At 47.6% G+C, this 15,501-nt stretch overlaps 1 protein-coding gene across 1 annotated transcript in view; it reads right to left on the reverse strand.

The window, feature by feature from the left end:
• The window catches only part of LOC308471938 (uncharacterized protein), a gene marked incomplete at its 3' end in the record, with an annotated part of 50,450 nt that extends 36,614 nt beyond the window's left edge, over positions 1–13,836 (reverse strand). The window contains exons 1-4 of the mRNA XM_080996256.1: positions 12,596–13,836; positions 7,944–8,123; positions 7,691–7,817; positions 6,447–6,530 (exon numbers count right to left, since the gene is read on the reverse strand). Coding sequence (XP_080852382.1) covers positions 6,447–6,530; positions 7,691–7,817; positions 7,944–8,018 — 286 coding nt within the window. The 5' untranslated portion in view covers positions 8,019–8,123; positions 12,596–13,836. The remainder of the gene's footprint in view (positions 1–6,446; positions 6,531–7,690; positions 7,818–7,943; positions 8,124–12,595) is intronic.
• Positions 13,837–15,501: the final 1,665 nt, after the last annotated feature.

A 15,501-nucleotide genomic window follows, 5' to 3' on the forward strand; every position in this document is an offset into this window, starting at 1 on the left:
CTCTCGGATCTGCGCAAAACTCTCTGATCTTCTTGTTCTGGTGCTTCCTCCTCTTTGGGAGAATGGGGAGCTAAAGTATATGAAGCTGCTAAATCTGAATCTGCGTCAGACTCTTCAGAGGTTTTTGGGCTCTGATAATCTGTGCCATCATCTGGATCTACATCGGCATCAGGATTATCAATCACATCAGAACTTGCCTCCCTCTTAACTGTCTTTGCCCCTTTTGCACCATCATCACAAATGGGATAGCACTGAAAAACGCCAACTCTGTCCCATTGTGGATTGTCCTCAATACTCCTGGTCAGCCTGATTGTTTTTGTGTCTGTGATCAGGACACGATAAGACCCTTTCTCATATCCTAGGAAAACACCATGTTCTCCACACTTGCTTAGTCACCCTGCGAGGTGTGCACCCAAACCTCTGACCCAAAAATTTTAAAGTGCTTCACACATGGCTTCCTTCCATGAAGCATCTCATACGGGGTGCAATTTACTGCAGACTGGTACCTCCTGCTATACACGTGACAGAAAAACGAAAGAGCTTCGGCCCAATAGGGATTGGGCAGCCCCGAATCATGTAATAGTGTTCTGATTCCTTGCTGCAGGGTCTGGCTTACTCTCTCACATAAACCATTCTGCCAGGGTGATCTGGGCGTGGCCGTCCTATGCTCAATGCCCTGTTCAGAAAGAAAAGCCTCAAACTCCTCTGAACAAAACTCTCCACCCCTGTCAGTGAAAATACAACGTACATTCTCATGTACATTTCTGAGCCATTTACAAAATTGGCGAAACTTGGTAAAGGCTTCAGACTTTTTCTGCAGCATATAGACCCATACATATCTAGAATAGGCATCTATCAAAACCATAAAAAACCTTGAATTGCCTCTAGAGAGCGCTAGAGGCCCCACTAAGTCTGCATAAATGACTTCGTATGGTTTCTTGGCCTCTCTCCCAGACTCTGTACCTTTGGGAGCTTGACTTGCCTTACTCTCAGCACAAGATACACATTTCATGTGGTAGGGACATTCTTTCAACTTCATACCCTGAACCAAATCAGGCATTTTTGCCACAGCCTGGAAATTCAAATGACCATAAACACGGTGGTAATAATGGATACATTGGTCATGCAACTTCTCATTCTTTTCAACAGATAAATTGCAACACTCTTTCTCAGTTGCTTCTGCAGTACCTGTACCTGAAACAAAAGGCAATTGGGACAAACCATTAACACATTTTGCATATAGAATGAGCTTGCCATCTCGACGAATTTCACAGCGAGATTTAGCAAACACCACCTTAAACCCTTGACGATCAAGCTGGGAAACACTCAACAAATTGTCCTGAATATCAGGTGCATACAGGACATTCTTAATTGTTGCATTCAGGCTCTTTAAAAACACAGTTCCCTTAGCCAAACTAGTGAGAACAGTCCCATCTGCTTGATTAATTGCTTTCTCTTGCTTCTCAAGCTGAACAAAGAGATCCTTATCATTGGTCATGTGATTGGTACAGCCAGAGTCGATCACGAAGAAACTCCGCCCATGTTGATTGGAGCAGCGAGAGATCAAAGCCTTTGAAGTAGCAGGTGCTTGGGGATTTTGTCCTCCTCCTCCTCTGCCTCTGAAGTTTCCCTTCTTCTTTGAAGATTTATTGCACTGGAAACTCAAATGACCTTGTGCTCCACACGAAAAGCACCGTCTCAACTTTAGTGCTTTAACAGCAGCAGTTTCACTTTCACTTTCCCCTGCTGAAGACTTAGGCACATTTTCAAGCACATTTTTAACAGCACCATTGTCCCGGCTTTCTCTAACAGCCTGTCTGCGATCCCACTCATTCAAGAGCACGCTAGACACATAATCTTCTGTTAGTCGGTCTGAAGGCATCATAGAAATCTGGGCAGCTACTCCATCATAAGACTCATCTAGGCTATTGATCATTAGCATTGCAAACACAGCCTCTGAAATAGCCAGGTCTCGCTGAACAAGGTCCTGTCTGAGACGCTTTAACTGAGATAGATGGCTAGGCAAATCACCACCTTTCTCCAACTGCAGCCTGCACAGCTTCTTGAAGAAAATCACACTGGAACCGGCATTCTGCCTCAAATGCATATCTCTCAACTTATGCCAAACAGCTTGTGCAGTCTCTTGACCCTCTAAATTCACCAACAAGTGGTCTGAAACACTCAAAACAATTGTCCCTCGGGCTTTCATATCTGCAGCATGCCACTCAGCCCAATCATCATCATCCTTCTCGGGAGGGTCATCTTCTATCGTGTGAAATAGCTTTTCCCTCTGTAAAAGCACTTTCATCTTAACTTGCCAAACTGCATAGGTCTCAGGCGTGAGGAGAGGGAAGGACAGAGCCATCTGGCCAGAATGTGCACAGGCCATGTCTGATATTACTTAGAGCAAGACACTTCCCTCGTGCAACACAGATAGAGCCTTGGACTCCTTCAGCCACTCTCTCTCCCACTCAAAGCGCAATTAACAGGCAAACAGGGATGCTATCTTCTTCTCTTTGGCAGTCAGCAACATACCACCATAAATCAAGCAGCAGCAACAACAACAGCGGCAGCTTGAACACTCTGCTCCAAAACAGCTCTGCTTCTGGGCACCACAAATCAGTCCAGCATGCAGCCTCCGTTCCACCGTCCGGCAATCAGCAACAGAAACCTCTGGCGACTGGGACGACTGGTACGACGGGAACAATGACTGGTCAGACGACTGGAACAATGACTGGGCCCATAACCGATGTCAACATCGCCCTTGAGCCAGTGCCACCAACTGGACTCAGATTTATGTCCGTTTATTCTTTGGCGTAAGGTTTGGCCTGTTTGTCCAATATAGAGAGCTGAAGGACACTGTTGGCATTTGATGGCATACACAATGTTAGACGATGAGCAATTAAATTAAATGAGCAATAATTGTAGTATTATTGTGGTTTAGGAGTTGTTTAAGATTACAACCAGACTTAACACGGACACTGGCACCAGAGCCTGCAATAAACCCAGATGCCAACTTTGCTGCCACATACACCCGGACAACACCATTACTGGCCCCAACAACATCACACATACCATCTCGGGACTATTTAATTGCTCATCGTGTGAGAAGTGTGCATGCACACGAAAGCTCATACCAAGAACTAACTTAGTTGGTCTTTAAGGTGCTACTGGAAGGAGTTTTTTTATTTTTGACTATTGGATTCTTATCTCATTATACATGACTAAGCCATTTTTCACCTTCTCACCCCTTGCCTTTTCCTGTAAGACCTATTGCAGTCGTTAAGAGCCGTCAATAGGCTCATCTCAGCTATCTGCCAATCACCCATTCCCACCACCCTTCTGAGTAATACCCCTCCCCACCTTCTCACTATAGAGAAGGATCTGGCAACTTCTGTTTCAGTGTATCTGAAGAAGTGTGCATGCACACGAAAGCTCATACCAAGAACTAACTTAGTTGGTCTTTAAGGTGCTACTGGAAGGAATTTTTTTATTTTGACTATGGCAGACCAACACGGCTACCTATCTGTAACTGGTACATTATAGCTTTCATCATACTTACTATTATGAGACATTTTATTTGCTTTAATACATGTATGTACAACTTTCCATACAAACACCAGAACATCAAATACACTCCATGCATTTACAATTTATTGTTCCCTATGAGTTTGTCGATATGAGGTACAAAGTGAACTCTGTGGGGAAAACGTGGCATACTCCGTAAAACTAAATGGGTTCTCCCCCGTGACTGTCAGCAGGTGTTATTTAAGAACTCCACTGTAATTGAAACACGTTTCACATGCCTTTCATTTAAGCAATTGCTTCTCTGTGAGATTTTTGATGTTTTCTAAGAGATCCACTCTGACTGAAACCCTTCCCACACTCCATACACTTATATGGTTTCTCCCCTGTGTGAGTTCGTTGATGTCTACTAAGGTGTGAACTCTGAATGAAGGTCTTTCCACACTCCATACATCTAAATGATTTCTCCCCTGTGTGAATTCGTTGATGTACTGTAAGTTTTATACAATCACTGAAACCCTTCCCACAATCCTTACAATTAAATGGTTTCTCCCCGGTGTGACTTTGATGGTGCACATTGAGTTGCCAACTACACATGAAGCACTTTCCACACTCCAAACATTTATATAGTTTCTCCTGTGTGAATACGTTGATGTGAGGTAAGGTTTCGCTTTTCACTGAAGCTCTTCCCACATTCCATACATTTAAATGGTTTCTCCCCGGTGTGAATTCGTTGATGTACAGTAAGTCTTTCATTTAAACTGAAGCTCTTTCCGCACTCCAAACATTTATATGGTTTCTCCCCTGTGTGAATACGTTGATGTATAGTAAAATTTCCATTTGTACTGAAGCTCTTTCCGCACTCCAGACATTTAAAAGGTTTCTCCCCTGTGTGAATACGTTGATGTGAGGTAAGGTTTCGCTTTTCACTGAAGCTCTTCCCACATTCCATACATTTAAATGGTTTCTCCCCGGTGTGACTTCGTTGATGTGAGGTAAGGTTTCGCTTTTCACTGAAGCTCTTCCCACACTCCATACATTTAAATGGTTTCTCCCCGGTGTGAATTCGTTGATGTACAGTAAGTCTTTCATTTAAACTGAAGCTCTTTCCGCACTCCAAACATTTATATGGTTTCTCCCCTGTGTGAATACGTTGATGTATAGTAAAATTTCCATTTGTACTGAAGCTCTTTCCGCACTCCAGACATTTAAAAGGTTTCTCCCCTGTGTGAATACGTTGATGTGAGGTAAGGTTTCGCTTTTCACTGAAGCTCTTCCCACATTCCATACATTTAAATGGTTTCTCCCCGGTGTGACTTCGTTGATGTGAGGTAAGGTTTCGCTTTTCACTGAAGCTCTTCCCACACTCCAGACATTTAAATGGTTTCTCCCCGGTGTGAATTCGTTGATGTACAGTAAGTCTTTCATTTAAACTGAAGCTCTTTCCGCACTCCAAACATTTAAATGGTTTCTCCCCTGTGTGAATTCGTTGATGTCTAGTAAAGTTTCCATTATTGCTGAAGCTCTTTCCACACTCCATGCATTTAAATGGTTTCTCCCCTGTGTGACTTTGATGGTGCACATTGAGTTGCCAACTACACATGAAGCACTTTCCACACTCCAAACATTTATATGGTTTTTCCCCTGTGTGAGTCCGTTGATGAATTCTAAGTCTGCTACTATTAGCGAAACTTTTCCCACACTCCAGACATTTAAATGGTTCCTCCCCTGTGTGAATTAGTTGATGTCTAGTAAAGTTTCCATTTTTACTGAAGCTCTTTCCACACTCCATGCATTTAAATGGTTTCTCCCCTGTGTGAGTTCGTAGATGTATTGTAAGTTTTCTACCTTCACTGAAACCTTTCCCACAATCCTTGCATCTAAATGGTTTCTCCCCAGTGTGAATTCGTTGATGTACAGTAAGTATTTCCCTATCCCTAAAGCTCTTTCCACACTCCATACATTTAAAAGGTTTCTCCCGTGTGTGAGTTCGTAGATGTACAGTAAGGTGTGAACACTGTCTGAAGCTCTTTCCACACTTTATACATTTATATGGTTTTTCCCCTGTGTGAGTCCGTTGATGAATTCTAAGGCTGCTACTATAAGCGAAACTTTTCCCACACTCCATACATTTAAATGGTTTATCCCCTGTGTGAATTCGTTGATGTCTAGTAAAGTTTCCATTTTTACTGAAGCTCTTTCCATTCTCCATACATTTAAAGGGTTTCTCCTCTGTGTTTTGTATATGTGTGCTAAGGTGTTCAGTCAAAATGAAGCACTTCACAGATGGCCCCTCAAAATTCTGATTGCCTCCTCCATCACCTGGTTTAAAGTGGGAGATAAGAAAATATTGTTAGGTCTTCAAGGAATAGAACCAGAGGACTTAACACACAGCAAGACCAATCAGACCTTCTCTGATTTTAACACTTCCAGCATCCCTCCCTCTCCTATGTACTAAAGTTTTTGGAAAGGAAAGGAAATCTGAAAATAATCTCAATAACCCTTAGTATCCAGTTCTACCTTCAACTCCCCCATGTAACACTGAGCACCAAGAGAACCTTCTGTGCTGAGGCGAGGCATCTATGGCCCTTCAGTTGTGGTTGGACTCTAAGTACCCTCAACCCAAGGAAAGATGGCCAATGATCAGGGATGATGGGAGTTGTAGTGCAGCAACCTCTGGAGGGACACATCTTCCCCCCTCCTGTGAAAATGCTATGCCTCTGTATTCAGTTTTCTCCTTCCTCCATGATCTGTAATATCTCACTGATACATTCCAACCAGCTGTACACATCACCTACACCTGCACCAGGATGCTGGAAAAAATGGTCCCTTGCTCTGATCCAAAAGGGCTCTTTTTATATTTGTACACACTGAAAGGAGAATACAAAGGTACAGCCTCACAGCAAAGTGGAAGTATGTACCTCTCAATTGGTCCAGGACAACATCCCTGTATTTTTCAGTTCCAAGCGACAAGATGAGCTCAGACCTGAGTGTCAGAGTCTCTGCTATGTGGAATAAGAAAATCAGAAGAGCTGTTTATGTCATATGTGACTGTAAAAATATTCAAAAATATTAATCTTGTGAAACAAAGACAGCAAAGTATCTGGTGGCCCATTAAAAGTTGATAAACGACACTGACCAGCAAACCTCATGCCACCATTATTACCCTGTGAGCCTCTTTGTAGTTTTTACATAGGTTTTGTGCGGAAATTCATACCACAATATCAGCTTACGAAGAGTTACCTACTGACAAAAGTACAGTGTTGCTATAAACTACAATCTTCAACATCAACTTCATTGGGCTGGTCATGTTGTTCGGATGCCTGATTATTGCCTTCAAAAGAAACCACTCTATTCCCAATTTAAGAATGGAAAGAGAAATAACGGAGTACAACAAAAGAGGTTTCAAGACGCTCTCAAAGGAAATTTTAAAAAATGCAGTATAATCTCATAAAATTGGGAAACATTGGCCTGCGAGCGCTCCCATTGGAGAATAAAGGTAAAGGTAAAGGGAAGCCTGACCATTAGGTCCAGTCGTGGCTGACTCTGGGGCTGCGGCGCACATCTCGCTTTATTGGCTGAGGGAGCCGGCGTACAGCTTCCGGGCCATGTGACCAGCATGACTAAGCTGCTTCTGGCAAATCAGAGCAGCACACGGAAACGCCATTTACCTTCCCGCCGGAGCGGTACCTATTTATCTACTTGCACTTTGACGTCCTTTAGAACTGCTAGGTTGGCAGGAGCAGGGACCGAACAACGGGACCTCACCCCGTTGAGGGGATTCGAACCGCCGACTGTCTGATCGGCAAGTCCTAGGCTCTGTGGTTTAACCCACAGCGCCAACCACCCTTTACCAAAGGTGTAATGGACTTTGAAGAAACACAAACTCAGGCCAAAAGGGAGAAACAAGCTAAGAGGAAAGCATGTTTGGCAAACTCTCGCAGTGATTAATTCCTGACCGGAAACCTGTGTCCCCACTGCGGAATGATGTGCGGATCCAGAATTGGACTCACGGACACACCATTAAGATCATGTTCATGGAAGACAATCTTACTCGGCTATGAGTGGTCACCAAAGAGGAAGACATGACATGAACAAATGGCTCAAACAGGAGATTCACACCTTCAATGTCTAACAGCCAGGAGGAATAAAAACCTGCCCTTACCTAGAGAGGCCACCATCTCATAATTCTCCTCCATGACTTCCTTGTGCAGAGCTCTTTGGCCTGGATCCAGCAGAGCCCACTCCTCCTCCGTGAAAAAGACAGCAACATCCTCAAAGGTCACCAGAGCCTGGAAGAAGAGGAAGAAAACAGATCTTCTCTTAGATCCCCATCATCCCCACTCAACACAGAGGGAGGCTGGGTGGTCCCATCTGTGCCTCTTTCCTCCTCCCTGCTCCCATTGCTCTTTCCCTACCTGAGGAAGCTGCCTGGCTCCTCTTTCCACTCCACCTTTAAGAAGAGACCGTTCAGAGGGGGTCTCAGAGGCCATTGCGCTGCCAGTGGAAAAGACGGAGGAGGAGGAGGAATCATAAACCGGGCACTTCTGGGACTCTCTCAGCTGTTGCCAAGATGCACTTCAAAGCAGGGAGCAGCTCTTTAAGGAGAACAATGCAGAAATTATTATTATTATTATTGATTTAATCTATATACCGCCCTATTCCAGGAGGTCTATGGGCAGTTCACAGAAAAGTGAATTTTTTTAGGGAGACATTTATAATAAAACAACAACAACAACAACAACAACAACAACAACAACAACAATAATAAATTATTTGTACCCCGCCCATCTGGCTGGGTTTCCCCAGACACTCTGGGCGGCTTCCACAGAGACCAAAAATACACTAAAATGTCACATATTAAAAACTTCCCTGAACAGGGCTGCCTTAAGATGTCTTCTGAATGTTAGGTAGTTGTTTATCGCTTTGACATCTGATGGGAGGGTGTTCCATAGAGCGGGCGCCACTACCGAGAAGGCCCTCTGCCTGGTTCCCTGTAACTTTGCTTTTCGCAGGGAGGGAACTGCCATAAGGCCCTCGGCGCTGGACCTCAGCGCCCGGGCAGAACGATGGGGGTGGAGACGTTCCTTCAGGTATACTGGGCCGAGGCTGTTTAGGGGTTTAAAGGTCAACACCAACACTTTGAATTGTGCTCGGAAACGTACTGGGAGCCAATGTAGGTCTTTCAAGACCTGTGTTATGTGGTCTCGGCGGCCGCCCCCAGTCACCAGTCTAGCTGTCGCATTCTGGATTAGTTGTAGTTTCCGGGTCACCTTCAAAGGTAGCCCCATGTAGAGCGCATTGCAGTAGTCCAAGCGGGAGATAACTAGAGCATGCACCACTCTGGAGAGACAGTCCACGAGCAGGTAGGGTCTCAGCCTGCGTACCAGGTGGAGTTGGTAGACAGCTGCCCTGGATACAGAATTGACCTGCACCTCCATGGACAGCTGTGAGTCCAAAATGACTCCCACGCTGTGCACCTGGTCCTTCAGGGGCACAGTTACCCCATGCGGGACCAGGGAGTCCTCCACACCAGCCCGCCCCCTGTCCCCCCAAAACAGTACTTCTGTCTTGTCAGGATTCAACCTCAATCCATTAGCCGCCATCCAACCTCCAACCGCCTCCAGGCACTCACACAGGACCTTCACCGCCTTCACTGGTTCTGATTTGAAAGAGAGGTAGAGCTGGGTATCATCTGCATATTGATGGACACCCAGTCCAAACCCCCTGATGATCTCTCCCAGCGGCTTCATATACAGTGGTGCCTCGCAAGACGAAATTAATTCGTTCCGCAAGTTTTTTCTTCTTGCGAGTTTTTCGTCTTGCGATGCATGGTTTCCCATAGGAATGCATTGAAAATCAATTAATGCGTTCCTAGGGAAACCGCCTTCAGACCAGGTCCGGGGACAGTCTGTCCCCCGACCTCTTCTGAAGGCTGGGGGGGGGGAAACAAGGGCTTTTCTTCCCACCCCCAGCATTTTAAAAAACCCCGGGACAGCGGAGGACTTCTCCGCTGTCCGGGGCGATCTTAAAATGCTGGCGGGCGGCATTTTAAAATCGCCCGGGACAGCGGAGGACTTCTCCGCTGTCCGGGGCGATGTAAAAGCCCCTGGGAAGGCAGGCAGGGGGGACAAAGACTTTTGCCCCCCGCCCGCCTTCAGAAGAGGTCCTGGACCTCTTCTGAAGGCGGGCGGGGGGCGAAAGTCTTTGCCCCCCCGCCTGCCTTCAAAAGCCGTCCGGAACAGCGGAGAAAGGCGCTGCCTTTCTCCGCTCTCCCGGGAAGGCAGGCAGGGGGGAGCAAAGACTTTCGCCCCCCGCCCGCCTTCAGAAGAGGTCCTGGACCTCTTCTGAAGGCGGGCGGGGGGCGAAAGTCTTTGCCCCCCCCGCCTGCCTTCAAAAGCCGTCCGCGATAGCGGGAAGCTCTTCCCTGCTATCCCGGACTGCTTTTAAAATGCTGGCGGTGGGGAGCAAAGCCTTTCGGCCCCCTGCCGGCCTTCCTGGACCTCTTCTGAAGGCCGGAGGGGGGGAAAGGCTTTGCTCCCCACCACCAGCATTTAAAAGAGGTCCCCGGAGATTTCCCTATGGGCTTTCGTCTTGCGAAGCAAGCCCATAGGGAAATTCGTCTTGCGAAGCGCCTCCAAAACAGAAAACCCTTTCGTCTTGCGGGTTTTCCGTCTTGCGAGGCATTCGTCTTGCAGGGTACCACTGTAGATGTTAAAAAGCATGGGGGAGAGGACGGAACCCTGAGGCACCCCACAAATGAGGACCCAGGGGTCTGAACACTCATCCCCCCCCCCCACTTTCTGAACACGGCCCAGGAGGAAGGAGCGAAACCACTGTATAACAGTGCCCCCAGCTTCCAGCCCCTTTAGACGGTCCAAAAGGATGTTATGGTCGATTGTATCGAAGGCCGCTGAGAGATCCAGCAGAACTAGGAAACAGCTCTCACCTTTGTCCCTAGCTCGCTGGAGATCATCACCCAGCGCGACCAAGGCAGTTTTAGTCCCATGATGAGGCCTGAATCCCGACTGGAAGGGATCCAAATGGTCCGCATCCTCCAGGCATGCCTGGAGTTGTTCAGCAACCACTCGCTCAATCACCTTACCCAAGAATGGAAGATTTGAGACTGGGCGATAGTTGGCCATTGTGGCCGCATCTAAAGATGGTTTTTTAAGAAGCGGTTTAATAACCGCCTCTTTCAGCGGGTCTGGGAAGGCTCCCTCACAGAGGGAAGCATTCACCACCCCACAAAGCCCATCGCCCACTCCTTCCCAGCTTGCTTTTATTAGCCAGGATGGGCAAGGATCAAGGAGACAGGTGGTTGGTTTCATGCGTCCAAGCAGCCTGTCCACATCCTCAGGGGTAATGAATTGAAACTGATTCCATGCAACTTAACCAGAGAAGGCTCTAGCACTCTCCGGCCCCAGCCCTGCTCCCATGGTGGTGTCTAGTTCCTTCCAAATATGAGTGATTTTATCTGCAAAAAACTTTGCAAAATCGTTGCAGGAGATCTTGGGTTCTTTACAAGGCCCCGGTGGTAAAGGTGGTTCCGTTAAATTGCAAACCACCTGAAAGAGTCTCCTGCTACTATTTTCTGCAGATGCAACAGAGGCGGTGAAGAAAGTCTTCTTCGCCGTCGCTATCGCCACTTGGTAGGCTCAACGTTGAGCTCTAACCTGTGTCCGGTCAGATTTGGAATGAGTTTTCTGGCACCGATGCTCTAGCCATCTCAGCGATTGTTTCATTGCCCTCAGCTCCAAAGAAAACCACGGGGCTGCCTGGGCTCCATGCAATCAGATAGGGCGCTTCGGAGCCAGACAGTCAATAGCCCTGGTTAACTTCGCATTGCAGTGGGCCACCAGGGAATCATCAACATGGGATAAAGCATCCCCTACCACTCTCTGGAAACCATTTGGACCCATTAAGTGGCGGGGGCGGACCATCCAAATTGGTCCCACCACCCTGCAGAGGGGAAGGGTCGCGGAGAAGTCCAGTTGCACCAGGAGGTGATCTGACCATGGCACTTCTTTTGTTTCACTTTTACTTAGTGTCAGATCACCCACGTTACTAGAGGTGAACACCAGGTCTAAGGCATGTCCATGACTTTGAGTTGGGCCAAACCTATTCAGGGACAGCCCCATGGAGGCCATGCTTTCCACGAAGTCCCGAGCGGCCCCCTGTAAGGTCATGTCGGCATGGATGTTAAAATCCCCTAGGACAACCAAACTAGGTGTCTCCAGGAGAACATCCGCCATGACCTGAAGCAGCTCAGACAGGGAATCCTTGGTGCAGTGGGGAGGTCGGTACACCAAAAGGAATCCTGTACCGCCCCTATTGCCCAACTTCCAGAACATGCACTCAGAGAACTGGGTCTTCCCAGTAGGACGCCTGATGCAAGCTAATGACTTCCTAAAAATCACTGCAACCCCCCCTCCCCACCCACATGACCTGGGTTGCTGTGCGTAAGAGAAACCCGGTGGGCAAGCAGCGGCAAGGACAGGCCCATCTGCTTCATCCAACCACGTCTCTGTCACACATGCCAGGTCAAATCCTCCATCCACAATCAAGTCGTGGATGGCAGTGGTTTTATTCATCATTGACCTGGCATTACACAGCAACACCTTCAGGTCATGTGGGTTTCCCCTGTTGATTCCAGTATCCATCCGGTCAAGGCCAAACCTGGAGGCAGGGATAGTCTTCAAACAACGAGTAAACCTGCCTCATTGATAATGACATGGTCTGGTCTTAGCGTAACTCCTTCTCCTGCCCATGATCACCAAGATAGGATGTCCCAGTGCTCCCCCCGCCCCCCCGTGGAACTTGTCCAAGCCATTGTGTTGGCTGGGGCCCCACTCCCAGGCAGCCCTGATCCCACCCCTTAAAAATAAAACACAAACTATACACAACCCATAAAACAACAAAAAACAAAAACAGAACAATTATAGTAAAATTAATCCCCAACCAAATATCCATTCCACCCACCCCCAACAAAGGAAAAAAGGATAAAAAGAAATAAAAATTTAAAATGCCACCGACTGCTTGAGGACATTTTAAAACACAGATAGCATACCTTTTACAAATTATAAATATTGTAGCCTTATTATACTTCACCAACTGGTGGGGTTTGCGTTGCTCCCGGGAGGGAGGGAGGAAATCAAATGACACTGAGGTTGATTCAGAGAAAGAGTTTATTCTGCTTTCCGGATAGCAGAAGGCACTTGCGTGGTCAGTCCACAGCAAGTCCAAAGAAATGAGACATTTCATGCAGTAAATATATCCTCCAGGCACCCTGCCCCCCCTTCCGCAGGAATCCAGCCACGTCAGCTTATACATCACAGATGTTCCTGCTCCAGTACTCTTGACCATAAAAGGGTGTTCCTATTCCTGTTCCTAATCTCTTATCTCGGAGCAAGAGGTCACCAACTCCTGGCACCATTCCCGGACTAAGTCTGTGCGTCAGAGTGTGGCAAGGATGTAAGATAAGATAGACACTGGAACAGCCAAGGCTGCCACAGACTGATAAAGGAGAGCTCTTTGAGCACTTGTTTATACAGCTGGGTTTTGGCTGAAGAGCTCAAGTTAGAGCATTTTAGAAATGGGGGAGGAAAAATGGGGATTTTGGGTTAGTTTCAAACTGACTGCACATAAACCCATTCATTCAATATCAATACTCATAAACTAATGCTCATAAATTCTAATTACAAAGGCAGGGAACTGGAAGGATGTAATTCTTTCTACAGGAACTTTATAATAGTAAGTTGCCTCAGTCTTTAGGGGTTTGTAAAGTTCTAGGATCAAATCCCAAACTCTTAATGAAGCTTTGCAGAAAGCATTACAGTCCCAAGAGGATATCTGGAGAAGCCTCTCTTTGGAAAGAAAAAGCATGAAAAACTGTTCTCCCTTCTCCTTTCCCCAAGTCCAGCTGGGGAGGGGGCATTTATTTAATTCCTCCAATCTTTGCCATAAACATATTTAAAGGGCTCCTGAGACCTTGATCACTTTCAAATCCTGCCATCCATGGGCCCATTTCCCTTGCCAAGCAGGAGGGCAACTGACAAGGTGCTTTTTCATGCTTCAGGAAATGGAAAATGCGCCTCTTCCCTCCAGTTTTGGGGCACAAAAGCAGCACAGCAACCCCCACCCCCAACATGGGAAACCCAACAAGGCTCTTTCCTTTGTGCCAAAGCAACCTCAGCCAGCCAGACTGGGATTTCTGAAAGGGGAGCTGGGGGTCTGCCCCCTTCCTTCTCCCATCAGCCTCTTTCTTACTCAGGAAGCTCCGGAGGCCAATTTTCCCTTGACACTGTCCATCTCTCACCCCCCCACACCCAATTCGAAATCTCCCCCCTCTCTCCCACTCCAGAGGCGACTCTGTTCTCCAGCTGAAGGGTTAATCTTCATATTATCTGTACATAGTGAGTCTTTGCACTAAGCTTACTTCTGCAATTGTGGTTAAGCCAGCTACCAGACAGGCTGAGGGGTCGTTTCCTGCCTTGCGCTTCCTGCTTCAGTAATGCAAGATAAGAAAAGACACGTGTACGAAGGAGAGGGGAGGGAGTGCTTAGCCAGCAGAAAGGCACACGTACAGGGGTAAGAGGAGGGAGTGCTTAGCCAGCAGTGCTTAGCCAGCAATATAGATATGCCCTAAAAGGGAATAAGTGAAAACTTGCCAGCTGATTGGGGAAGTTTGGGGGAGGTCTGGGAGGTGGGTGAATGTTCTCAAAGTATAAGAAAGTTTGCTGATGTGTATTGCTTTGCAGCCAGATTTCAGAAACTATTCTGCTGGCTGTCTCTGTGCACAGATTAAACCCTTTTCTCCAAAGAAGAAACTTTCCTGGTGTTATTTTACTCTTTCTTCGGTCCTGGGGACGTGGGCAAACGATTCCCTGGGGCAATAAGGCTTCACAGCTGCTTCCCCTGCACCAAGTTAGACTCCCTCCCACCCTCCATATCTCCCCCCTCCCCATACACGGATGCCAACTTGAATAAAATAATGGGGGCAGCTCGTCCAAACACCTTATGGGGGCGGGGGAGAAGACCCCTTGGGCCCCTATGAGTTGGCTCCTATTCTTTCATGATCCCGACTGAGGCAGGGGGCGGCAGATTAGGATTCTGGGGTTCATCCTCCAATGCAAACCTTGTTTGGGGGAGAGGACCCCACCCCCACAGCCACTTGCAGAGGGAAAGGGGGAGCCCTTCCTTCTTTCACCCCCCTTCATCCTTCCCCCCTCCCTGCTGCCCTGTTTGTAGGTTCAGGGGGAGGGAAAGCAAATTCTTCTCCCTCCCTGCACCCCAAATCACCCCCCCTCCCGAAATGTTGTACCTTTTTCCTCCTCCTTTGCAGGCCTCCTTCTCTTCCCTCGACAGTGGAATTTGCTGCCAAGGAGTGTGGTGGAGTCTCCTTCTTTGGAGGTCTTTAAGCAGAGGCTTGACAACCATATGTCAGGAGTGCTCTGATGGTGTTTCCTGCTTGGCAGGGGGCTGGACTCGATGGCCCTTGTGGTCTCTTCCAACTCTATGATTCTATGATTCTTCCGGGACGTGCATGGAGACCCCGCCCCCTCCAACATTGCCTCTACCCCCCCTCCTCCGTCCCTTCCTGCCTCTCTAGGAAGCGAGTTCATTGACCGAGGGGGACGGGGGTGGGGCAGGAGATTGCCCCCTCCCTGCAAGCAGAGACCTAGAAATATAGTGGGAAGGGACCCACCCCCCCAAGGAGCCCAATGTCCCTCAGCCTTTTTCCGACCATGGCAACCTCCCGACCTGTGCTCCCCGCCCCCTGTCCTGCCAGTAGAAAGGTAGCTATTTAAATATTTTGCTACATAGTGCATGTTTCCTTTATAGTTTTTATTAAGAAATCCACCGCGTTACCAGAAATTGGAGAGCCCCCCCCCCCCCACTATGAGGCAAAGAGTCTCTGCCGGCCAGTTCAGAGAGGGAACTGCTGCTGCTATTAATAATTCACAGTGGCTTCCT

Source organism: Podarcis pityusensis, assembly GCF_964106645.2.
Source record: "Podarcis pityusensis genome assembly, chromosome: 2".
In the NCBI taxonomy this organism is placed as follows: Eukaryota; Metazoa; Chordata; class Lepidosauria; order Squamata; family Lacertidae; genus Podarcis; species Podarcis pityusensis.